The sequence below is a fragment of the Ursus maritimus genome, unplaced genomic scaffold (assembly GCF_017311325.1).
Source record: "Ursus maritimus isolate PB19 unplaced genomic scaffold, ASM1731132v1 scaffold_10, whole genome shotgun sequence".
Lineage (NCBI taxonomy): Eukaryota > Metazoa > Chordata > Mammalia > Carnivora > Ursidae > Ursus > Ursus maritimus.
The window spans coordinates 11,325,877-11,352,153 of record NW_024423344.1 but is presented as its reverse complement, the minus strand read 5'-3'; the positions used below and the strand labels follow the sequence as shown (position 1 = coordinate 11,352,153).

Here is a 26,277-nt window from a genome sequence, read left to right as displayed (position 1 = left end):
TAAGAAAATGTAGTGTTAAAAAACACACATGGGTCCTTTTGGTGGTATGGCTTTGAAACCCTGCACTTGGCTATAAAAGCCTTACAAGTGAAATTAATGAATAGTAATTTTTATTTTTAAAAAAGAGGAAAGTATTTTACTAGACCAAAATTAGTTTAAGACATACAAAAATCAAATTTTATGGAAACACCCTTAGAAAAACTGAATTATATAATTAAAACATTAAAACACAGTCCTTTTTACAAATTAATAATGAATGTTAAATTACTATATATTAAAGTTACGATTTGAAAATTAGAGTTGTTTCAAAATACTATGTTCAAATCTCATTCTGCAAGAACCCAGGGAAGTTGCCAAATCACCACGCTGTCCCTCCGCTAGGGTTTCATGGTACACTGGAGGGTCTATTACGAGCCAGGAGAGAGTCATTAAGTAACATTCAAAGAAAAATAAGAGTAAAACATCAGGTAAAATTAATTTAATTCACTTCCTGAGACTTACATAGATCTCGCTGACTTGAATAAAGCACAATGACATTGTTTTTAAATATTGAGAACACTATTTTCTGGCAGCATCCAGTATACTTTTGTGTTACAAGTAGGTCATAAAGATAGGGCTTCGGGGAGAAATAGAACACAGATGAACCTCTAAAGAAATAGAAAGCTCTAGCAGACTTCTTATTCTCTTTTTATGAGGCACAAACAGAAAAGTAGATAAAACATAACAACCCTGATTATAGACTACGGAGGACTTCATATCTCGACTTTTATGATGTTTTATGAATGATATTTAATACAGCATTATTCTTACTGAATAACCAGAAAATAATTTCCGTCATCAATAATGTGGTTAAAAAGTTCACACCATGGTAATAGCCATGTCGTGGATGTTGCCTCTTCTATATTAAGTGTGTGTGTGTATACAGTATATAGAGAATATAGATATGGCCAGAGCATATATATAAACACAGTCATGTCTTCCCAGTCTCATGCCCATCTGACACTTTATAATGAAGAGAGAAAACAGGAAGGAGACTTCTGGTACCATTTATTGTTCTGTGACAGTAATAAAGCTGCTGTATCACAGCTTGAAAAATACACGGTAATCATTGTATATTACAATAACTGCATAATGCAAAAGCAAATGATTTTTTCCCAGAAAAAAAAAATCGGTTTTCCCTATGACTCTGCTTCCTCCCCTCTCAAAAAATACCGTATACGTAATTTCCACCTAAAGTCAGACGGAAAGCAAATGATTTTTTCCCAGAAAAAAAAAATCGGTTTTCCCTATGACTCTGCTTCCTCCCCTCTCAAAAAATACCGTATACGTAATTTCCACCTAAAGTCAGACGGCTTCCAATGCCGCGTGGCGCGCGGAAGCAGCAGCTCAGCAGGACGACACCAGTCTCCATTTCTGTCTCTGACCCAAACTGTGCTCACGGGCCAGCACGTTTTATAATTCTTCCTTAAAGCCTTTGTGTGTCTCCTGCCTGGCTTTGTCTTCCTCCCTGGGTGCCAACCACGTGAAATACACCTTTACTGGATCGATGTTCCAGTGTTTGTGAAAGGAGATGGGGACTTGGTGAGAAAGGTAGTCCCTGGGATAATCCACGGGCCGAGCCTGTGGGAAGAAGAAGAGAAAATTACGTTCCTTTATTCACTGAAAACAATTTTGCCTCAGAATAGCATTTGAATTTATGAAGTGACTGTTTTTCTTCAATATTTGATATGGCTTATGAGAATCTAAAAGCAAAAAGGGAAATCTTTTCCACTACCCTCCCTCTGATGTGAGGCTCTTTGCTTTTGTATCTCCAATTACTATAATATCCCAAATATACCACTTTTTGCTTCTATGTTCTGTAGTCATACCTCTGGGAGATTCCTAAACCATGGTAATAGTTAAAAAGCTTCCCTTGGTAAGTCATTTGAGTGACTATTATAACTTCTGACTATAATATCCCAAATATACCACTTTTTGCTTCTATGTTCCGTAGTCATACCTCTGGGAGATTCCTGAACCATGGTAATAGTTAAAAGCTTTCCTTAGTAAGTCATTTGAGTGACTATTACAACTTCTGCAAAAGGCAGAAAAATTGCTATTTCCCAGGCCTCTCTAAAGAAACTCTGGCCATACATGCTGTGTGTGGGGAGGAGGGGTTGCATGCGCGTGTGTGGCAGGGGGTGTGTGTGAAGAGTTCTCGGGGCTCCCCTTGCCTGTCCACTGCCCTGACGTGTAATTAGGTGTATTTCTCTCAGAGTAGGGAAATGCAGAGCTCATCAGGAATCGGGGAGAAGGGTGAAGTAACTCAACACTCTCTTCCCACCCAGATACCTAGTCTGATTCCAGAAATGGCAAGGGAAACATTGAGTAACCGGAAGCAGTTTGCAAGAGGGCCTAAAAAGGTTTTCCATCATCATAATTTCAGGATTCTCTAGAATTTACAAAATGAAGTTTAAGCAGAATCAGATGAAGCCTAGGATGGCTGAGATTGAAGTAACTTTCCGGGTATGGAAGGAAACAGAAACCAGATACTATTTCTTTTTTTTACTCTAAACAAAGCATCCACCTTTCTCTCAACGCTTATCTTGTTTATAGATTTATATAGCCCATCTGTGTTATATAGTAACTCACTGGGTTATCAATACTAAAACAGTCTTGACTTTATTAAAGCTAGATAGGAAACATTCTGAAAACAAGTCTTCTCTAGGCTAGTATTTTATTACATTCTGCTTAAATGTTTGCAATGAATACTTACATAAACCCTCTTACATGGTTTATAAAGTACCTTCATTAAATTTTATCTCATTCGACCCTTGAAACGACCTTGCAAGATGATCAGAGTATCCTGATTCATCCTCAATTTATAAATGAGAAACCAGAGCTCACAGAAGTTACAAGTTTCTTAGGGCAACAGGACTAGCACCCATTGGAGTGGGGATGAGAGCAGGTGCCCAGCCCCGCTCCCAGTCCAGGGTTCTAGCAGGACACCTGCAGCTGGTCCTCATTCCGTGTGCCACAAGCCTGGCACACCAACGATGCCGTGGCTGCTCTGGCCTCCGTGGGGTCTTTATGCTGGGACGGCACAAATATCCTGCTCTGATGAGCATTCAAATCATAACATCTGCACAGAAGACTTCAAGGTGACCTGGGGGAGGAGGGAGAACTTCCACACCAACCATGCATTGTCCTTTAAAAATTCTAAGTGCTCATGGAGTTAAAAATCTAAGAAGGCAATTTTAAAGGAAGAGAGTGAAACAAAGACCAAAATATACACTAGAATAACATCTAACAGAGTTGAGCAAGTTCTGAGTATTAGCTGAGGGGATTCATATGTGATGTCTACTTGCAAGGTCCTCTGGGAGTTTACTGGCTTGGAAGAAACTCCAGGAAAAACATACTCTCAATTCAGTTCTCAGATGATCCCACAATGCTCCCAGAAGAAAGAAAGAAAAACAGTGGAAACAAATCTTGGCTCATTTTTTTACATTTAAAAATGAACTCTCAGAGACACAAATGCATCTCACAGGAAAGAAAGAAATCCATAATACCTTCCCCTCTATTAATGTGGATTCCAGAAGTGATTGCAGTTGCTTGTTAGGACACGAGTGAAGAGCTGGCTTCCTAAGTATTAGAATGTGCTAATCGTTTCTGGCAAATGCAGTTTTGGAAAAGAACAAGACAAGACTAGAGAAGTGAAATGCATCCACAGAGGCATCTGTAACACCAAGAAGTCTAGTTGGACTCTGATAATTACATCTCTGTGCCCAAAATGCCAAAAGGAAGTACCAAACAGGCAGGGTTGGAGTGAGGGAGGAGGCCTTAGGAACAGACATGGAGCATGATGGGAAACTGTGCCCAGGAAGAGCGAGATGGCGTAAACTGCAAGGGAAGCGCATACGTTGGGTGAAATTAAAACTTAATCTGTAAATATTACAGCACACTGAACAGTGCAAAAACAGAGATTAAATTTGCATTTCCGTAGACAAATGCATTTTTTTATAGCTGTATTGACATACGATTTACATACCATACAATTCACACACAGTCATGGTAGTTTGAAAATTTTTAGTAGATTTCCATATTTAAGCAACCACAAGCCCAGTTTTAGAAGACTACAGTCATTCCCCTAAGTTCCCTGCCATGCATTTTCAATCAATCCGCACCCCCACTGGCAGCCCCGCGAGACCACTGATTTGCTTTTTCTCCATAGTATTGCCTTTTCTAGAAATTTCTTATCAGTGGAATCATATACTATGCATGTTTTGAGCCTGGCTTCCTTCACTTAGCATTGCTGCATGTATCAGTAGTTCATTACCTTTACTGCTGAGCAATATATCACATTGAGTGGATACACCATACAAGCAACACACAGTTACTATCACACAGCTTCCATGGGTCAGGAGTCTTGGCAACACATAGCTGGGACCTCTGCTTCACGGTCTCTCTCACTAGATCTTAATCGGCATGTCAGCCCAGGCTCTATGATCTCAGCGGAAGGCTCAACTAGGAAAGGATGCACTTCCAAGTTCACTCAGTGGTTACTAGTAACATTCAGTTCCTTGGGGGCTACTGAGCTGAGGGCTTCACTTTCATGCCCAGTCCCCTTGCAGCTGGCTTCCGCAAAACCTGCAAGCCAGGAAGGAAGTAGGGAGTGTCTACAAGGAAGATGGAAGTCACAATCCCTTGTAACCGAATGACAGAAGAGACATCCCATCACCTTTGCCATATGCTATTGGCTCATACTCCAGAGAGGGGAAAAAACAGAGTATGAATACCAGCAGGAGGGGACCAATGAGATCTATGTCATAAATTGTGTGTCACATATATGTTAAATTTTTTAAAAACTGCGAAAACACTTCCAAAGTGACTGAATTTTATATTCCCACTAGAGGTCCAGGTTTCTACATGCTCAGCAGCACTGGGAATGGTCTGTTTGCTTATAGGCATTCTATACATGTGAATTTAGTTTGCGTTTCCCTAATGACTAATGATGTTGACCATCTTTCCATGTGTTTAGTAGCTGTTTATGCGTCTCCTTTAGAGAAAGGTCTGTTCAATCGTTTACCTAGATTAAACTCAGAAGTTGATTTCTTTATTCAGTTGTAAACGATTGTTATATATTCTGGATTCAAGTCCTTTACCAGATACATGATTTACAAATATGTCTCCCAGTTTATTACTTTTTTTATTCTCTTAAGGATATCTTTTGAAGAGCAAAGGTTTTTTAAGTTTTATGAGTTAAATTTATGAATTTTCCTTCTATGGATCATGCTTTTGATGCCATAAATCTTTGCCTAAACTAAAGTCACAAAGAATTGTCTTGATGTTTTTTCCAGAATTTTATAATTTTAGCTCCTATATTTTGTACTATGAGTCAATTTTTGTGTGTGGTATGAGGGAAAGTTCCAAGCTCATTTTTTGTGTGTGTGGAAATACATAATTGCTGTAGCACCAACTGACCATCTGTGCCACTTCTCCCCTGGATTGCCGTGGCATCTTTGTCAAAAACCAGTTTACCACAAATGAGAGGGTTTATTTCTAGATTCTCTATCCTGTTCCATTGATGTGTGTGTGCGTGCGTGTGTGTGTGTGTGTGCGTGCGCACGCACATGTTTACCCTTATCTTGATTATCATGGCTTTATAGTAAGTTTTGAATCATAGATGGGTAAATCCTCCAATTTTGATCTCCTTTTTAAGAACTGTTTCGTATTTCCATATAAATTTTAGGATCAGCTTGTCAATTTTAACAAAGAAGCCTGCTGTGACTTTGATATGGATTGCACTGAATCTATAGATGAATTGGGGGTATATGGGGAAGTAAAATTTCCTGTAAAAAAACCCTATAGCCCAAAAGAAACATTTCACATTCCATTTGTCTAGTTAACTGCTCTGCTCCCAAAGGAGAGTAAAACTTCCCTTATCTGTTGGAGAGGCCAGTGGTTATATCCCTGAACTAGGTCCAGAGGGTAAGCCCCAAGGTGCCAAAAAGACCTGAACACTTTCCACCCTGGGATACATTTACATTTCAAGGAAGAATGAAGTATTTATTTGCATACCAAAATGCTGAAGTAAGGAAGCATTCACCTTTAGAAGCAGAGAAAACAGTTTTTCTTTGTCCCTTGTCTAGGGGGTATCTCGCCACTTGTGTAGGCCAATTGAATTGGCCCTCATGAGACTGCCCTGGAGGTAAAAACTAGGTCAGAGAGGCAGTGGGAGTGGGGATGGGGGCAAGATGTGCTTATTATTTACTGTGAGGTACTTAATGTAAAAATCTATCTCTGATCCAGAACACTTCATTTAGGCATTCAGAATAAGTTAATTTTAAGTGAATAAGATGAAATAATAAAAATCATTTTAAATGAATATTAAAAAATCAATGGAGAAAACTGCCATCATAGCAATATCGAGTCTTCCAATCCATCAAATTGGTATATATCTCTTCATTTAATTACATCTTAATTTCTCTTGGCAGAATTTTATTGTACAGTGTAACTTCCTTTTTAGATTTATTCCTGAATATTTTAGTCATTTGGATGCTATTTTGAAGGACACGGTTTTCTTCGTTTTCAGACTTTCTTGTTGCCAAAAACACAATTGCTTTTGTATGTTGACCTTGTAGCCCATAACCTTGCTGAACTCATCTATTAGTTCTCGTAGGTTTTTTTTTGGTAGAGCCATAGAATTTTCTACATACAAGATCATGTGGTCTGTGGATAAAGACAGTTTTACTTCCTCCCTTCCAACTTGTATCCTTACGATATATATGTATACATATGTGTGTGTGTGTGTAAATATATGTAAATATAAATATAAATATACAAATGACTATATATGTGTGTTTAGTCATTTGGATGCTATTTTGAAGGACACGGTTTTCTTCATTTTCAGACTTTCTTGTCGCCAAAAACGCAATTGCTTTTGTATGTTGACCTTGTAGCCCATAACCTTGCTGAACTCATCAATTAGTTCTCGTAGGTTTTTTTTTTGGTAGAGCCATAGAATTTTCTACATACAAGATCATGTGGTCTGTGGATAAAGACAGTTTTACCAGCATTATCTATAATGGGCAAATTATGGAAATGGCACAAGTGTCCATTAACTGATGACTGATATTATATATATATATACACACACACACACACGTGTGTGTGTTGTGTGTGTGTGTATGGCATCTTATTGCACTGCTTAGAACCACTGAGTATAATGCTAAATAAAAGTGGTGAGAACAAACATCCCTATCTTGTTCCCAATTTTGTTATTTTGTAGATTCACTTTATCAGATTGAAGAACTTCTGTTTTGTTGAGAGGTTTTTGTTTTGTTTTTCTGTTTGTTTGGGTTTTTTTAATCATGAAGTGGTGTTAGATTTTGTCAAATATTTTTTCTGTGTCTATTGTGAGGATCATGTGGTTTTTATTCATTATTCTACTCATGGTATATAACTATAATTGACTTTGGATATCAAACCAAGTTTGCATTCCTGTGATAAATCCCGGTTGGTCATGGCATACAACCCCTTTTATATATTGCTGGATTCAGTTTGTTAATATTTTGTTAAGGATTTTTCCATCTATGTTCAAGAGTAATATTGGCTTGTAGTTTACTTTTGAGATATACCATTTTAATCCCTTCCTTACTTTTTTAGCAGTATTTTGGGGGTGATTTTCTAAATTCTTGCTCTAGGGATAACAATATGCATCTTTTTTTAAAGATTTATTTATTTGAGAGGGAGAGAGAGAGAGCGCACGTGTGGGGGGGTGGAGGAGGGAGGGGCAGAGGGAGAAGGAGAGAGAATCAAAGCAGACTCCCCGCTGAATGTGGAGCCTGATGCGAGGCTCAATCTTAGAAGTCTGAGATCATGACCTCAGCCGAAACTAAGAGTCAGATGCTTAACCAACTGTGCCACTCAGGCACCCCAATATGCATCTTTGACATACTAGGCTAATATTGGCCTCATAAAATGAATTGGAAAGCATTCTCACTCCTTTAATTCCATCCCATCAATGTATGTAGGTTCAAATACTTTTTCCTTTAAGACAGTTTTGCTAATGGGTGTGATTCAAGAAATTTCTCCCATTTCATTTAAATTGTCTAACTTGTTGGCACAATTTTGGTAGGATTTGCAATGATGTCCCCTCTTTCATTCCTAACTTTGGTAATCTGTGTCTTCTTTCTTTTTCTCTTGGGAAGTCTAGCTAAAGGTTTACCAAATTAGCTGATCTTTCTAAAATAATTCATTTTTAGCTTAACTAATTTTCTCTGCTGTTTTTCTGTTTTCTATGTTGACTTGTATTGTAACCTTTAATACTTCTTTTATTCCACTTAGTTTGGATTTGAATTATAATATTCTTTTGCTTTCAATACAGATGTTTAGATTAATGATTTAATACCCTTATTCATTTCTAGTATGTTTAAAGCCATAAATTTCCCTCTAATCCCTATATAGCTATGCTAAAAATTTTTGTTTTGTTTTCATTTTTATTCAAGTTTTTTTCTAATCTTCCTTATGATTTCTTCTTTGACCCATTATAAAATGTGTTGTATGTATAATTTCCAAATATTTGGAAATTCTCCCATTTTTTTTTCTGTTGATTTCTAATTTCATTCCATTGCTGGGAGGATATATTTTGTATGTTTTCAATCCTTTAAAATTCATTTATACTTGTTTTATGACCTAGCATGTGATCTGTCCTTTAGAACATTCCATGCACACTTGAAAAGAATGTGCATTTTGCTGTTATCGGATGAAACATTCTATGTCAGTTAAGTCAAGTAGTTAGTATTTGTCTCTCATTTTAAGTCTGTCCATTTATGTTTCATGTATTTTGAAGATGTTAGGTATACATATACATTTATAATTATTGTATTTTCTTAATGTATTGACTTTTGGTTATGAAATGTCCCTCTTTCTCTTTAGTAATATTCTTCTTCTTGAAGTGTATTGTGTTTAACATAGACACTCAAGCTCTCTATGATTAACTGTTTGCAGGGTACATCTTTTCCGATCCTTCTACATTCAACCTATTTGTGTCTATGAATCTAAAGTGTATTTGACTCTTATAGACAACATATAGTCAAATCTTGCTTTTTTTGCAATCTGACAATATCTGCCTTTTGACTAGGAGTTTGGTCCATTCATATTTAATGTAATAATTGATATACCTGCATTTTTATCAGTCATCTTGCCATTTATTTTCTGTATGTCTCATGTTTTTGTCCCTCTGTTTCTCCTTTATTGACTTCTTTGGTTAAACAAAATCTTTTAGTGTATATTTAAATCCCTCTATTGATATTTTAAGTTATATATTTAAAATCATTTTCTCAGAGATTGCTCCAAGGATAGCAATATGCATCTTTAACTTAGGTTCATACTAATTTAATTCCAACAAAATAAATTGCTACAATATAGCTTCATTTCCTACCCCTTGCCTTTGCACTATTATCATCATATATATTGCATTTATCTATGTTATGAACCCAACAATAGGGTTATAAAATTATTGTTTCAAACAATCTTTTATTTATTAAAGAAATTGAGAGAGAAAATATATATGTTTATGTGTGTTTATACACACTTTTATTCTTTTAGTTATATATGCACATATATACATATATGTATACACAAAGACACAGTCTTTTATATTTTCCTCCTTATTAAACCTATCCAGTATTTTTCCATTCCTTCCTATATATTCTAATTACCATGAGCCACTTTCACTCAGCCCAAAGGATTTCCTTTAGTTTTCTTGTAGGGAAGGTCTACTGGAAAAGATTTCTCTCACTTTTTGTTTACCTACAGGTATCTTTATTCCACTTTCATTTTGGAAGGATAGTTTTATTGGATATAGAATCATTAGTTGTTTTGTTTTGTTTTGCTTTGTTTTTTTACTTCTGCCTTCAGGCTTCTATTATTTTTAATGAGAAATCAACCAGTAACTATATTTTTTGTTTCCCTTTTCATTAGGTTGCTTTTAAGACTTTGACTTTTTCATTGTCTTTCAACAGTTTAACTTGTCTGTGTGTGATTCTTTTCATGATTATCCTACTTGAGCTTTGTTGACCCTTTTAGAGCTAGCTATACATTAATGTTTTTCATCATATTTGGGTAGTTCCAACCTATTTCTTTCAAAAAAATATTCTATCCAATTCTCTCTCTACTCACTTTTTAGAACTCCTATTAAATATATGTTGGTACACTTTATGGTTTAAAGTATTTTAAAGCTCTGTTCACTTTTCTTTATTCATCTTTCTTTCTGTTCTTTGGACTGGGTAATTTCTATTGATCTGCTTTCAAATTCACTGTTTCTTCTGCCATCTCAAACCTACTGTTAAGTCCACCCAGATAATTTCTCAGTCAATTATTGGTTTTACAGCTATAGAATTTTCATTTGTTTTTTTCATAGTTTCTATTTTTTATTAAGATTTGCTATTTGTTGAGTCATTGTCATCATATTGTCCTTTGATTCTATGAACATCATTTCCTTTAATTCTGTGACTATAATTTTATTAGCTTCCTGAAGTCTTTGTCTATCAACTCCAATATCTGGTCCCACTCAGAGTCAGTTTCTATTTCTACATTTTTCCCTCAATATATCTCTTTGCTTTGTGTCATGATAATTTGTTGGAAATTGATTATTTTGAAAATGTATTGTAACAACAAATCTGTTTATTTTTACTACTTTTTAAAAAGTAATTTGCCTGGATTTACACTGTGGAATCTTTCTCACTGCAGTGTGTGGCTATGGATACCTCCACTCAATTTTTAGTTCTAACTTTTATCTTGTAGCTTGGCTTGCTAGAGGTCGCCCCTGTGCTTGAATAGCTTAGCAGTCAACTTATGATATAGGCGGAGGTTATGCTCAAATACCTCAAGCCCATAAGGCTTCTACCTATGCATAGCTTCAGTGGGTTCTCAAATATGCCTTGGATTTTACTTTCTCCTAGGCTCATCCAGTGTCCCATGTGCATGCATATGGTTTCCCAGTAGGGAATTGTGGAGAGCTTTCCTGTTATTTCTCTCTTATTTTCAGGGTACTAAGTATTAAATTTCTGGCTAAGAAACTGTTTACCATATCTGAGACTGCAACCTCAGGCCCACAAAGGTGCAGATTTTTCTTATTTGTTTCCTACTAAGTTTGACTATTTTAGCTGACATATCTATGGGTTTTTATCTCTCCCTACCCAAACCAAGTCCACCCACTCTGACAGCAAAGCTGCCATTTTCCCCAGCCAGACCCATACTGGTCAAACTGTTGTTGCTCTCTCTAACAAGCTGGGGTGGCTAGGGAGGTGGAGACTGGGGGGCTTCAGGAAGAAAGGCCTCAGAAGGCCTCATACTCTGTTGATCTTATTGAAACCATACTCTTTCGGGAATAAATGCTTCTCGGTGCTTCTGGTTGATTTCCAGAGTCCTGAAATTAGTATTTTGACGATTTTATGCAGAGGATTCACTGGCCGCTGCATGCTGCCATACCCACTGAACAGAAAACCATATGCTCTAGATCCTTTGTTTTTAATAAAAGGATATACTGGACATTCCTTGAAGCCCCCTTCTAAGCCTATGATTTCACAATAACCCCCCCTGACTAAAAAGAGGAGGAAAGTGGCCCAGGCAACTTTGTATCTGAGACTGTTTCCAAAAGCCCACTCTATCTCTAACTCTTTGGGAATCTTGGATTTGTATCTCTTTGCCTCATATGTGTTTCTCAATATGAACAAATACACTGTTTGGAACACTGCTCAAGCATCACAAATGGGAAATGATTTCTAAATCATAGCAAACTCTCTAAAAGAGGCTTAAGAATTAGAAGATATAGCGGTATGTGTTGGGGAGGATATGCTTTAAGCATATTTTACAATTTTGGAAAGATTTAAAATTTATTATGTGAATTAGAGAAACCAAGAGTTTTAAAGTCTGGGAAATGACTATTTTTTTTTTCATTTTTAAATTATCTTCAAAGGATTTTTGCTTGAAGAGTATTTTCCTTCTATCTTTTCTCTTTATCATTTTCTTCACTAGCATACTCTTCCTTTTGTGAAAAAGGCTGCTATAAAAATCTAACGCTGCATTATTAACAATAATAAATCATTCCCCTTACACACCAACAGTTTTAATTCCCCTTCCCTTTCTGGAAGTGAAACACTATGAGATAGAGCAAGAGAGAGAGCAAGAGAAAATAACTTGCTTCTCTAAGTCATCCCATAATACAACATACAGGCTTAAGATGGGTAAGGCCTCTCAAGGTTTTAAAAAATGGATAAGTACTCCTGACTGGTACCAAGAAAGAGGTTTCTCATACCTTTCGTATTATGAAAAGTCTGTTTTTATTCTCTCTTATGGTCCTCAAGATGCAGAAGTGGATTCTGCCTTTCTTGATAATGCACTGTCTTTGCCTTGTTCAAGTTATTTCCTATAGTGCTATTTCTGTCACGTTCAATTGTCTATATTGCTATGATAGCATTTGCTACTGGTTACTAAATATGACAACATATTTATTCTTACAACATCAGAACATTCACTGACCTGATTCTTAAAAACTACCAAAAATAGGACAAAGGATTTCCTTCTGCAAACTGCAGTACGGTGAAGTTATTAGCACCAACCGTCCCTCGTAAACATCATCTCAGACAACAACCACCCCCAGATTATATGCTTACTGAGAAAGAAAATTGAAGCTTAATAGAGTTTAGCCACTCAGCTTACTAGCAACCAAAGAGGAGTAAGCCCAATAAAAAGGTAACCAGTGGGCAGTGTAAAAACTGAGGACAATATAGAATTACGCATACTTGACATTTATACAGCAGGAAATATTAGGTCATTCCTGTATATTTCTAGATAGCATTTGATAATTTTTAAATGCCATCAATTTTTTAACTCAAAAATAGAAGGGGAAAAAAGAGCAGCTTTTCCCTTGTCCCATATTCAAAGACAATGGTCAAACACTATTCCGTTTTCTAGAGGTTTCTGACTTCCATCTTCCTGCTGTATGTGGTACAGCATCAACCCTCTGAACAAAGAGGTCTGTTAAGGATGCCCCCCTGGGGCCTGTCCACATAGTTCTTAAGATTGTTTCCAGAAATATGTGAAGGGAATGAAACAGGATCTTTAAGTGAGAAGAAAATCCCCCTCTCTCCCTCTGAGGTAGGAATAAAAACATTGTTCTCACCTGATGGAAGAGAGGGCTGTGTGTCACAGGGATTCCCAGCCCACTAAAGCACATTCCTAGGACCATGTCGTCGGGAGCATCGTTGCTGTAGCAGCGGCATTTACTGGCGAGAAGTCTCCTGATTGCTTCTCTGCTGAAGACCATTCTAGTGGGAAGCCAGAGCAGACAGAGAAAGGGGTTAGCGCAGCAGCTCCTCGAGACCTTTAATCTAAATAAAGAAATATAGTTTGGAGCCACATTCTTGATAAAGTTGTTGACATCAGCAGTGTTTTATCTTTGATAGTTATTCTGGGGAAAATGTGTTGTGCTTTCTATGAAAGGAAAATGGACTTTGAAGAAGTGTCTACCTACCTAATAGGCAATTTTATTCCTTTATATCGTTCTTGCAAATGAATACTATACGATGTTCTTTTCCTAATATGCCAATGGAAAATTAGAATAGTTCTTTAGTTTTAACACTCCCAATGAGATCAGTAACAAAATGCACCAACATTCCCAGCAAGTAGATGGGCCCAGGTACGTCACTCATACAGGTGATGACTGACAGTGAGATCACATCTAACTGAAACCACCAGGCATTGTCCAAGTGATTCCAGTCTCCAGAAGCTTCCTTTAGGTGATTTTGAGAAAGAGAAAGGAGAGAGAGAGACAGAGAGAGATTGACTTGCCTCAAATAGTACTGTGATGCTACTTGACCTGGTATGTTGGGTACTTTCTGGTGGAACTCATGCCCTGTCCTGCCATTCTGTGCCCTCCTCAGATCTGCAGGACACTGGAAATTGTAAAACAGTATTTTCCAGACTCCCTTGCCAGCTAAGACCCGGCTTCCTTCTGACAACAAGGGGCACAATACTGGGGAGGCCATCTACTTCCGGCTCTGGAAGTCTCTGGGGCAGAGGCAGGGCATGGTGGGCAGCGCAGGCTCCAGCACAGCAGCCCCAGGGCAGCAGAGTGTTGGTGGCAGAACCACAGCAGCAGTGCAGAGCCAGTGCTGGGACTGGCCCAGATGCAGTGTTGAGACCCAACCGCAGGAGCAGCCACAGCAACCCACATGAATGGACTCCAGAATACAGCCTTTGCTTTGTTCTTCCAGCCTGTGGGGCAATGGCAGCTTGCTGTGATGACTGAGCTCTCAGTAGAGCCACCTGCACCATTTTATTCTTCTGGCCCTTGCCAACACTCTTGCACCAAGTTCCTGCAAAACATCCTCCTCTTTTTGAAATACAGATTGGTCCTAAAGTAGGGGACCATTCTGGCCCTGTGGTAGTAATGGATCTTCTCATATTACGAATAATCCAATAGCTGATAGGGCTGAACGGACTAATACGGTTCACAAATTCATTCCCAATAAGCAACGATTTCCTTGAAGGCAAATCTGTCTACAATGTATCCATATATTCCCAGAGCCCAATGCAGGGCCTGTACACAGTAAGCACTCAACAGAATTTGATGCTTCAAACAAGTGAAAATAAAGCTGCCTTTGCAAAGATCTTCCCAGAGGAGAAGAAGGAGTTCTATGAATCAGTCCAGTGGGAAGGAAAAAAGGACAAAGACCTTGGATACAATTCCTGAGGCAAAATGTGAATTCCACACTCAGCTGGAGGCTCAGTTCAGTGTAGTTTAACACTAGTGACCAAGAGCTGGCTGTGCAACACGCACAGGGCACTCTCTCTATCCCGGCCAAGATGCCAGAGGACACGGTGGAACAAGACCAGACAGGTGGAAAAAGCAGCTCTTTATTTAAGCTGATACAAGAAAATAGGACTGTACCAGAGGAAGAAACACAGTTCTTGTGAACTCTACCAAAAGGAAAACTGCACGTTTGAAAACTCACCAGAAATTCTCTTTCTTTCAGAGTCCAGTGCCCGCCAGGGACTGGGATAGCAGCTTCCTGCTGAGTCAAACTCCTGCTCATCGACCTGACCCCAGGAAAAGGGCCTACGTAAGGGGACATGCGTCCGCGGGAGATAGACACTTCCCTTTAAACATCTATCCGAGGCCACATCAAGGGGAATTTCCTAAGTAAGTATACTGCAGCTGACCTTGAACTATACAGTGTAGAGGGGCCAGCCCCATGTGCAGTTTAAAATGTGATCCGACTTTTGACTCCCCTAAAGGATACCTACTGATAGCCTACTATTGGCCTTACTGATAACATAAATAATCGATTAATACATTGTACGTTATATGTATTATAAGCTGTATTCTTACAATAAAATAAGCTATGAAAAAGAGTACGTTATTAAAATCATAAGGGAGAGAAAATACATTTACAGTACTATACTGTATTTATGAAAAAAATATCCACATATAAGCAAAACTGCACAATTCAAACCCGTGTCGTTCAAGGGCCAACTGTACTTGTATTCCAATCAGAGCTGTAATCTTGTTTATCTTAAGCCCAATTTAAATAAAACACTACTTTTTTCTTTTGTCAGCATCTAATAGAATGAAAAAGAAAAGGAAGGCCCACTCTTTTATCCTGGCCCACTCTCTGAAAAGTTAACTTCACAGGAAGATAAATTGTAAGCATAAAATCTTTATTAGTAATTTTTTTTCTCTTTTTCTCTACTCACACAGAACAGTCTTACATTAATTATTCACACAAACTAAGTACACACGAGCCTTTAATAACACTTGCTTATTAGTATGCTGATGGGTTATTTCAAAATGAAGTTATCCCCCAAAATGGAAAACTACCAGACATATTATGTTATGTCTGCTCTGCCCGCCAACTTTTAAATATTAAAAAGATGTTGAGAGGCTGTAAGACTAATAATGTGATTTCTTTTAAGACACAACATAGTAATTTTAAGTGGAAGAAAAACTGAAATGGGAGGCAGGGGCTTGCCCAAGGCCGCACGTGCAGACCAAGAACACCTAGAGAAGGTGAAGGGCGTCAGAAACGGCCCGGCGCTCCTGGTCTTCCAGCAGATGAACAGGTCAGGGCTGTCTCTGGGTAGCATCGCCCTTGGCCCCTTGGATGAGGCTGCCAAAGAGAATGAGGACATCCTAATCATAGCTTCCTACTCAGACACAGGTAAGTGTTTCAAAAAGGAAAGCGGTTATTGAATAAAATGTCTGCAGATACCCGAACATTCAAGGAGTTAGCAATAAAGAGAACACCAGACACTTGCATTCAAATAATGCAAAGGTCTCATTTTCCAAACAATACAGAATACCTACACATAAATCACTGTGGAGTCTACACTCCCGATTCGGCTCTGCTTCGTGGGGCTGAAGGGAGATGGTTGAAGGCAAGGCTTTACAAAAACTGAACTTGGCTGTAAGCCATAGTAAGAACACAAGAAACACATTTCATACTACAACCATTTATATGTGTTGTGTGTGTGTATATAACTGAAACCAAATTTCACAAAACAATACATATCCTTACTACATATGATACACTATGATATTTCTATTTTATTCTATTTCATTATTTTTAAATGATGGTTATGATCCATTCATTGGTTTTATAAGCCATTAACTGACCCTGACTTGCGGTTGTTCCTTAAGCTAGATCATCAGAAAAGTCTACTGAGAAACCATTTAACATGATGTCTGCAGCTTTTTTCAAAGGCTGACATGAGACAATCTCATGATGAATGTTTCTGCATCTTTGTGAAAGTGCTATTAAAAACAGAATATTACACCAGTTGTTAGTTATATAAAGACCAAGGCTCAATGTTCGTGCATTTGTTTATTCATTTATTCATTGTACCTTGTAAAAAAATGAGTCCCTCTGCTAGGAAGTGAGGATATAATGAGAAATGAGACACAGGTGCTGCCTTCATATAATTCATAATTTAGGTGGAAAACAGAAAGGTAAATAGGCAATTAAATGATAATGGTTTGCATAATATGCTATGAAAGTACATTTGAAAGCCATCAAACCCAGATTTGAGAGGTCAGACTAGGCCAAAGGCTTCCAGGACTAAATAATAGCTATATCGCGTCCAAAAAAATGAGAAGGATGAGCCAGGTGACAAAGACAGAAAGCTGGGGAGGGGACACAGTGCTATGTAGAGACCAGCAGATGCCAATCTTGAGGAAGAGGAAAGAAGTGGTGCCTCTGAGGAACTGAAGTAAGGTGAGGGTACAGATGAATGAAGCTAGAAAAGTAAAACAGCATCTGCCAAGGTCATGAGAGACCTGGTACGTCTTGATGAGGAATTTGGACTCTATCCTAACGGTAACAGGGGGTTTATAAAAGAATACAAAAGACTTTTACTTCCCATGGTAATACAAAAAAAAAAAAATCCAAATAAAATTAAAATTACATTAACCTATGGAATCGTTGAAGAGATGGACAACATGAAACCCAGAACTAATTTCTAGAGAGAGGAATCCTTCCCAGGTGGGTAGCAAACTATGGCCAGCTTTCAGGGACGAGCGGGGTCAGAGGGCAGGAGGAAGGAGAACAGACCAGCTAGAGACATTAGCCCCAAGGCAGTGGCCTCGGCAGCACCCAAAGAGGCTGTGGACCCAGCAGACTGGCGGTGGTTAAAATGAGGCCTAATCCCAGACCAGCATGACCCCTGTAGGAATCCGAAAGCCTATCTTAGATGCCACAGGTAGGAAGGAGTTCACCCTCTTGGGGAAGAATGAAAGCAGTGGAAGCGAGTGAAGGCCTCTGAGCAGGAGGGCCACAGGGTCAGACGTGGTTGTAGAAAGGTCTCTGGGGCTACAGTGTGGTGGACAGCAAGGAGCAGAGGAGACGAGGAGCTGTGGCAGGAGCGCACGCGTAAGAGGTGGGGTGACCTCGACTAGCCCTGGGGAGGTGGAGACAGAAGTGGTATTTAGGAGACAAAACTGGGTTGACTGCAGGGTCCTGCAGAATGAGGAGGAGAAAGGGTAAAGCAGACTCACAGGTCTCTGGGTCGGGAACTCATGGTTCCACGTCTTCCCTGAGGCAAGACTACTGGAAAAACAGGGGCCAGAGTCAGAGGATGAGGTGAGATGACAGTGCTGGGTCTCAGGCCCTGTGAATCACCCCAGTGGACGTGGCCTCTGGTAGATGGAAGGAGGAATCCGGAGGTCAGGAGAGAGCTGGAGGCTGGAGATAGAGGTTTGGGTGCTTTCAGCATAGTCACAGAGGTGGATAAGATCACCAAGGAGAATACAGAGTGAGAAGAGAAGGAACACCAGAAAAGATGCCTAGAAAACACAGCCATTTAAGGTACAGGGAAAAGGACCTGAGAAGGAATGCTCAGAAAGGCAGGAATACACAAGGACAGGACACTGTTCTGGAAAGCAAGAGAAAGGAGCCCTACAAGGAGTGAGCAGTCACCTCTGTCAGAGGCTGCCAAGAGGTTAAACAAGAGGAAGGTTGGAATTGAGCCACTGGATGTGGCTACGTGGACACAGCCGCAGACCTCAGCAAGGTAGTTTAGGCTGAAGGCCAAGCGTGGGGGTCAGATGGAAGTGGGGGCTGGGGAAGCAGAGATCATGAATCGTGGATTCTGAAGATGGTTTGAAGGGGAGAAGAGGGAGGGCGTGGTGGCAGGAAGGAGTTTTAAGATGGGAAAACTGGAGGTGGCAGTAGCAAGGTAGAAGTTGAACATGTAAGAGGTTAAAGATGCTCTCTTGGTGGTTACAGTGCCCACGATGGGCCTGGGAAGGGGAGCCCTGACACTCGTGCGGTGTATCTGCCTGTGAGCTCCCAGATGGAAGGAACTGTGGCTTTTGTTTGCGTCCCCCCGGCCTGCACCCACTAAGCTCTGGGAGTGAATGAGCAACCAGCTGGACTGATGAAAGGCAATGCTGAGGTCAAGTGCCATTTCAGGCTTCAAGGGCCAGTCTCAGAAATTACAGTAAAATCCAATAGGCAAGGAAGACAACAAAATAGTTTTCTTGACAAAAAGTCACTTCTGTGTTAAAAGTATATTAAACACTTATGTGCTGCAAAAATATACAAACCCATATTGAAATAACAGGACCCCTTTCAAAGGTAGGAAGTTCTTACTCAACAGCCACCATGCCCTGATCCTTAACCAGCCCCGGTACCTCACCCCCTGAAAACTAAACGCATTACCATAAGGCCGCACATAGCTTGAGCTTTTTTTTTTTTTTTTTTTTAATGAAGAGATCAATACTCCTTGGCCTTCCCTTTCGGGTCTTTTCAAAGGCCTACCTGCACCCGCATCTCCTGTTGCTACTGACCTCAGGTAGAGGCGTGCCACTGCTCAACAAAGATCAGTACTCCTGCCCAGGCTTGGTTATCGCTACGGAAGAGCCATGTCCATCAGCATGTTATATAAACCACTGAATCAGCTGGACCAAACTAGAACCCCTGGAAGGTGATTCTTGAGGTCCCGCAGTAGGAACCATTCTGATCTAGGGGATCGCAAAGTAAGAATATAAAGTCCTGACCCTTCAGAGGTTTAGAAACCAGTGCCAAGAATGTGGCTCAGCACATAGTGGACATTCAGCAAATACCTGTTGAATGACTTTAAATCACTATCATTGATACCAAGTTAAGATTCCCCCTACAGGGGCGCCTGGGTGGCTCAGTCATTAAGCGTCTGCCTTCGGCTCAGGGCCTGATCCCAGGGTCCTGGGATGGAGCCCGGAGTCAGGCTCCCAGCAGGGAGCCTGCTTCTTCCTCTCCCACTCCCCCTGCTTGTGTTCCCTCTCTCGCTGGCTGTCTCTCTCTCTGTCAAATAAATAAATAAAATCTTAAAAAAAAAAAAAAGATTCCCCCTACATACCCCAGTAGCAAAGACTACAGAAATAATAGACTAATTTCTCAATTGATTTAACCATATAAATCAAATCAAAATCTTTCCCAAGAGATTTAAGCAGATGCTTCATTTAAAAACATTGACTTTTCACTATTATTTAAAACCTATAAATCCTACACAAATATCACTTAATTGCTTAAGTCTAAACTTCTATACTACTCTTTTCTGAAATGTGATTTATTAACATTAGATAATCTAAGTCGGATGACTTATTTTCTGAATAAAATCTATATCCAAATTTCTTTTTTCATTTAAGCAATCAAAACTAATTGGCTATCTAGAAACAATCATTCCTATAGGGACATTTCTACCAACTACCTTGACGACGATTTATATTTCTTCACGGGATAAAATATTCTTTAGCGTGGGTTCTTTTCATTTAACAAATTTAATGTTCACTTTCCTATTATAGAAACAGCTGCCATTTACAGAGCACTTAGGTATCGGGATAGTCCCACCGTCACAAACCAATGCCTACGTCGTGGAAACAGAAGTAAATGCTGAGAGTATGTGCAGAAAGCCGCGCTCATAGTTACCCTCCTCCTCCTGTGATGTAGCTGTAGCCGCCAGTGCCCAGGCCATAGCCGTACCGCTCTCCCAGAAACACCGGTTCGCTGGAGTCATAACAGCTAAGCAAGTGCTGGAGCCTGGAGATGCTAAAATGCCGAAGGGAACATAAGCAATAATGACTTGACTCAAAAGTGTGTTCACGGTAAATAGTTTATGATTCTCACATCCCACTGGTCATACTATATGTATAATGATATGTATATATGTGTAATTATAGTATAACACTCTACTGAAATTCAAGTGATTTACAGAAGAAATGCCTTTCTTTCACAAAAAAAGAAAAAAAAAATCGGGGCCCCTGGGTGGCCCAGTCGGTTAAGCATCTGTCTTTGGCTTAGGTCATGATCCTGGGGTCCTGGGATCGAGTGCCGAATCAGGGTCCCTGTCGGCGGGGAGCCTGCTTCTCTCTCTCTGCCCCTCCCCCTGCTTTCTCTCTCTCTGTCTCTGTCAAATAAATTTAAAAAAAGAAAAAGAAAAAATAGATGGACTGTATATTCCTGGAAACAGGAGACAAACTAAAAAACAAGGGGCTTACTCCCCAGTGTTAATAAGCCCCTGCCAGCACATGGCTGCCTAGGTTGGGTGAACAGGGTGGCAGGTTAATGAAGTAAAGGTGGCCGATGTACCATTTAGCTCACTTCTGCCAGTCCTGTGTCTCAGTCAGGGTGAACTAACTGTCACATCTTTTCAGGTGTACTTGGTGTAGGGTGCTGACATCACTGACTCCATCTTGGGCCTCCATCTTGGTCTCGCCTCTAGCACACGGGTGGCACCACTTTAGGTAATCAGGAGAGCTTCTGGTGCACAGGTGGCGCCACCTTAGATAACGACCCCGTGACGACATCACCATGCCCCTAGCTCCATAAAAGCCAGGGATTAAGGTCTGGATCGTGGCAGAGAATTGCTGCATATCACCGTCCTGACCGACCGACCGACCCACCCACTGACCAACCGACGGTAAGTTGTCCTGAATAAAACTGTAAGCAGGGTGGAGTGGCTTGCTTGCATTTTTGGTATTAAAGTGCTCTCTCAGTCTGAAGGATATGACTGACCCTCCTCTACCTGCTAACACTTGGTGTAACGTGCAGGATGCCAAAAATCAAACAAGCCCTGGGTAACGGCGCTAGGCCGGGGGACCCCGTTGTCCGTGCGGGAACTCCCAAGCTGGCTAGCCACCACTCAGTGAGGAGAATTAACCGGGTCTTTTGAGTGTTTCAGACCAGTGTGTGAGAACGGGGATGCCCTAAAAACACCTATCTGAAATGGTGGAGAAGCGAAAGGGCTGAGAATGGGTGGCAGCTTGGGTGTTAGGACTGTGGGATACTGGAGGAGATGGTATTATGGTAAATGGATTCAAGACGTCAAAAATGGCCTGGGCCACTGCTCAACCTGCCTTGTGACAAAGATTATATACTGCAGGTATGGGTGAGGACTGCAGGCGCTCACCTCATCTGACTGATTGGATAAACACTAGCATTAAGAAAACCTGGCTTACAGTTAGAATGGCAAAAATAGACAAGGCAAGAGACAACAATTGTTGGAGAGGATGTGGAGAAAGGGGATCCCTCCTACATTGTTGGTGGGAATGCAAGTTGGTACAGCCACTCTGGAAAACAGTGTGGAGGTCCCTTAAAAAGTTAAAAATTGAGCTACCCTATGATCCAGCCATTGCACTACTGGGTGTTTACCCCAAAGATACAGACGTAGTAAAGAGAAGGGCCATATGCACCCCAATGTTCATAGCAGCAATGTCCACAATAGCTAAATCGTGGAAGGAGCCGAGATGCCCTTCAACAGATGACTGGATTAAGAAGTTGTGGTCCATATTTACAATGGAATATTACTCAGCTATCAGAAAGAACGAGTTCTCAACATTTGCTGCAACATGGACGGCACTGGAGGAGATAATGCTAAGTGAAATAAGTCAAGCAGAGAAAGACAACTATCATATGATTTCTCTCATCTATGGAACATAAGAACTAGGATGATCGGTAGGGGAAGAAAGGGATAAAGAAAGGGGGGGTAATCAGAAGGGGGAAGGAAACATGAGAGACTATGGACTATGAGAAACAAACTGAGGGCCTCAGAGGGGAGGGGGGTGGGGGATTGGGATAGACCGGTGATGGGTAGTAAGGAGGGCACGTATTGCATGGTGCACTGGGTGTTATACACAACTAATGAATCATCGAGCCTTACATCGGAAACCGGGGATGTACTGTATGGTGACTAATATAATATAATAATCATTAAAAAAAAAAAAAAAAAAGAAAACCTGGCTTAACAAGGAAGCTGTTCCCTTCCCTCCGTTGCACCGGACCTCTATGGAAGAGCTGGGGATGAAACGTGCCATTTACACCCATTTTGGTAGCCCCAATGAAGAAATACTTTCCTCTTGTATGAATGTCCATATCTCATGGTCAGCCCCAGGGGCAGGATATGGGACTTTAGTATCCCTTCTTGTCCCCAGGGTTAAACGGCCTATTGCTAAAGTAGCCGCTATAGTGGCAGACTTACATGAAACCTAAAGGGAAATAGATTGAAAAACAGGGAAAACTAAAAGATACTCCCAATGATAAAATGGTGGAAAGGGGAACTATCAAGAGCTCGTAAACAATGGTAGCAAGATCTAATATTATCTGGGACCCCGAGAGAAAATACAACCCAGCTCAGTCTTCCTAAGCCTCTAGAAGGCATTGCCTAAGGGAAAGCCATTTACTTCCTTGAAGGAAGGCTCTAAAAAGCCCGGGGTGTTGCCAAGTGCCCCTCTGCTAATGGCAGAATTTCAGGGGTGGATACCACCTACCCCCAGGGACTAGGAGGTAGGCCAGTGTTGCCCTCTCATGCATGCAATAGGGGGCAACAGGCGGCCCCAGGTGGAATTAACCATTTATTGGCCTTGCACCAACCAACAGACCATACTAGCTCTAACAGTCACTGGCTGAATGCACGCTTATCTATGGAAACGCTTCAGAATTTGGGGGAGAAATAAAGGTGAAAAGGGTAGTAAGATAAGTACTAGGCCTTAGGGATATTAATGCCAAATGGGAGTTGTGAATTGGATGTAAGTTCATATCCAGAAGGGTTTGGCTGGGGCTTGTGGCAACAACAAAATAGGAACTCCATTAGTTATTTGTGTAAGTTCAATAAGAACATGTTCTTGTAACAGGACATTAGAAACAGTGGTTATATTACCAAGGCTGCGGCTGGAAGGTCCCATTTGAGAGAACCTACATAGATGCTGATATGGCCAGACAGCTTTAAGGAACTAAGGTTGACTTTATGGAGCCAAGGAAGCTCCTTGAAAAAAATTCAACCTGGTCCCTTGTTTACAGGACTCCTGGGAGCCTTTACCAGGTGAGTAAGGAAGGTCACTTCCTGGCAGTCTCGGGAACCACAGGATATTTTGGGGGACCTCAAGAAGAGCAGAAGTAACCCAAACTAATGGTATTGCAGGCGAGTCTGATGGCAAGTATTTGGCTTGGCTTCTTGCCTCCAAAGGCTGTTAAAGGCTCAATCTGAAATTCCTTATGAGAAGTTCCAGCAAAGCAGCTTTAAAAGAACCTAAATGGCCAGTGACTATTCTTACTGCATTTATATAAATAATTAGGCCAAAAAATAATTAGGCCAAGTTTGGACTTGTTTTACAAACAACTTGATTGATTGATAGATTGCAGTGGAGGAGGGGGAGGCTAGGAAGGTGGGGGAAGAAGGAAAATCTCAAGCAGATGCCATGCTGGGCTTGGAGCCTAATGGGGCTTGATCTAATGACCCTGAGATCCTGACCTGAGTCAAAATCAAGAGCCTGATGCTTAACCAACTGAGCCACCCAGGTGCCCCACAAACCACTTAATTTGGCTACATTTGATAGAAATGAGGGTGATTTTTAGAGAGGAAAAAGTTGTTTCAGTGGTATATCTTTATGGGTGTTAGATTCTAGTTCTGATTATCTTTGAATGTTGATTGTTGACCTCCAAAACCAGGCTGGACCCCGAATTCTTCTGGTTTCCTTGCGTGTCTGGCTAATCTACCTGACTGCTTGCACACTATAGGCCTGACTTTGAAAGCCCACCAGCAGGACCACCTCCTGAAATAAGAACACTTCACATGAACTGACCTAACCGGCCTTGTTATAAAATGCAGACTAAGATGCTAAGACTAGATGCAAGACTTCCAAAATAATGGCTCTATAAAGGATGGGGGCTCAACTTAGTACTACAGAATCTCTGCAATTGGCTGCAAGGCAGTTTCATCCCTCAACTCCTGACCTTGTACCCCTCTTCAGCAGGAAGTAGTTAGACTGGTCATCGTCCCTACCCCTCAAGAATGAGGAATGCTGAAAAACCAGGAGTGGTACTCGTTAAGCTCCTGTTGCTCTCTCTATTGCTACTGCGGCCCCGGAATGCAAGTCCCCTCCCAGTATCTGGTACTAAGGTAGATTATATGGGCCATAAAGATGTCGGGGGCGGGGGGTGGAGTGTAGGAGTGCTGACAACATTGACTCCATCTGTGGGACTTCGTCTTGGGCTCCCCTCTGGTGCACAGGTGGCACCAGCTAACTGGTAGCGATCCTCTAGTGCATAGATGGTACCACTTAAGATAACTACCCCGTGACCTCCCCACCATGCCCCTCACTCCATAAGAGCTGGAGAAAGGGCCAGATAGAGGCCTCGAATAGGGGTGGAGAATAAGAGTGTACTACAGCCTGGTTCGTCTGTCAGCCCGCCCAACCACCTGTCAGTAAGTTACCCTGAGTAAAACTCTGAACGGTATGGAGTGGCTTCCTTCCTTTTTTGGTATTAAAAGGCCTTCTCAGGGCACCTGGGTGGCTCAGTCGTTAAGCGTCTGCCTTTGGCTCAGGGCGTGATCCCGGTGTTCTGGGATCGAGCCCCGCATCAGGCTTATCCACTAGGAGCCTGCTTCTTCCTCTCCCATTCCCCCTGCTTGTGTTCCCTCTGTCGCTGCCTGTCTCTCTCTCTGTCAAATAAATGAATAAAATATTTAAAAATAAATAAAAGGCCTTCTCAGTCTGGAGGATACCTTACCTCTGCCACTTCCTAACGCTCGGTATCTTAATTTTTGATGGCCCTAAATGGATTTTTTAAAAGATTCTCTTGAGAGAGCAAGCACGTGAGGGGGTGGGAGGCTGGGCGGCTGGGCGGAGGGAGAAAGAAACTTTCGCAGACTCTGCAATGAGCACGCAGAGCCCAATGTGGGGCTCAATCCCACGACCTTGAGATCTTGACCTGAGCCGAAACCAAGAGTTGGACGCTTAACCAACTGTACCACCCAGGTGCCCCCCCCAACAATGGAATTTTTGAGGTACAGATGAGGTCCATGTCAGGCACATGGCTGGCAGGTGGGGAAAGGGAATTTGGGCAGGGAGGCTTTCCAGGAAACCTTCCAATTATGGTGCACAGCCATGCATAGGTTTCCCCCAAGTAAGCCCACATGAGTGGTCTTTTTATGTCTGTTTATACCTCTGGCACCTGTACTTCTCCGTTCTGTGTCAACAAGATGGCTTACAAAGGGCAATGAGAATATCCAGGAGCTGATCAGAGAAATGCCTGCAACTATGGCTACCCTAAGGATGAAGGAAAGGAAAGACTTCATAGGAAAATAAAAGCTAGAAAGCTTTTTAAAGGTGAGACAAAGGTTGATGTTGAGAAGGGCTAGTTTTCCTGTGTTTGAGGAACTTACACCACTTACAGATGCCTTATAAAGTCCTTCCACTGTCTGTTCTAAACTAGAGCTGGCCAGGTCACACTCCACCAAATCCCCAGTTCTCCCATGATATTA

The 26,277-nt window shown here is 40.9% G+C and overlaps 1 protein-coding gene across 2 annotated transcripts in view; it reads right to left on the bottom strand.

Annotated features, from left to right (window-relative positions):
* Nucleotides 1-1,030: 1,030 nt before the first annotated feature.
* The window catches only part of B3GLCT (beta 3-glucosyltransferase), a 119,722-nt gene continuing 94,475 nt past the window's right edge, over nt 1,031-26,277 (bottom strand). Inside the window, exons 13-16 of one of the 2 annotated variants that reach the window (XR_005832370.1) lie at nt 20,448-20,567; nt 13,166-13,310; nt 1,339-1,620; nt 1,031-1,230 (exon numbers count right to left, since the gene is read on the bottom strand). Coding sequence is in view for 1 of the 2 variants with exons in the window: in XM_040621937.1 (XP_040477871.1) it covers nt 1,453-1,620; nt 13,166-13,310; nt 20,448-20,567 (433 nt within the window). In the remaining variant the exon portion in view is untranslated. Of the gene's footprint in view, nt 1,231-1,251; nt 1,621-13,165; nt 13,311-20,447; nt 20,568-26,277 lie in introns of those variants that run through there. The other variant, XM_040621937.1, reaches the window with a different exon arrangement.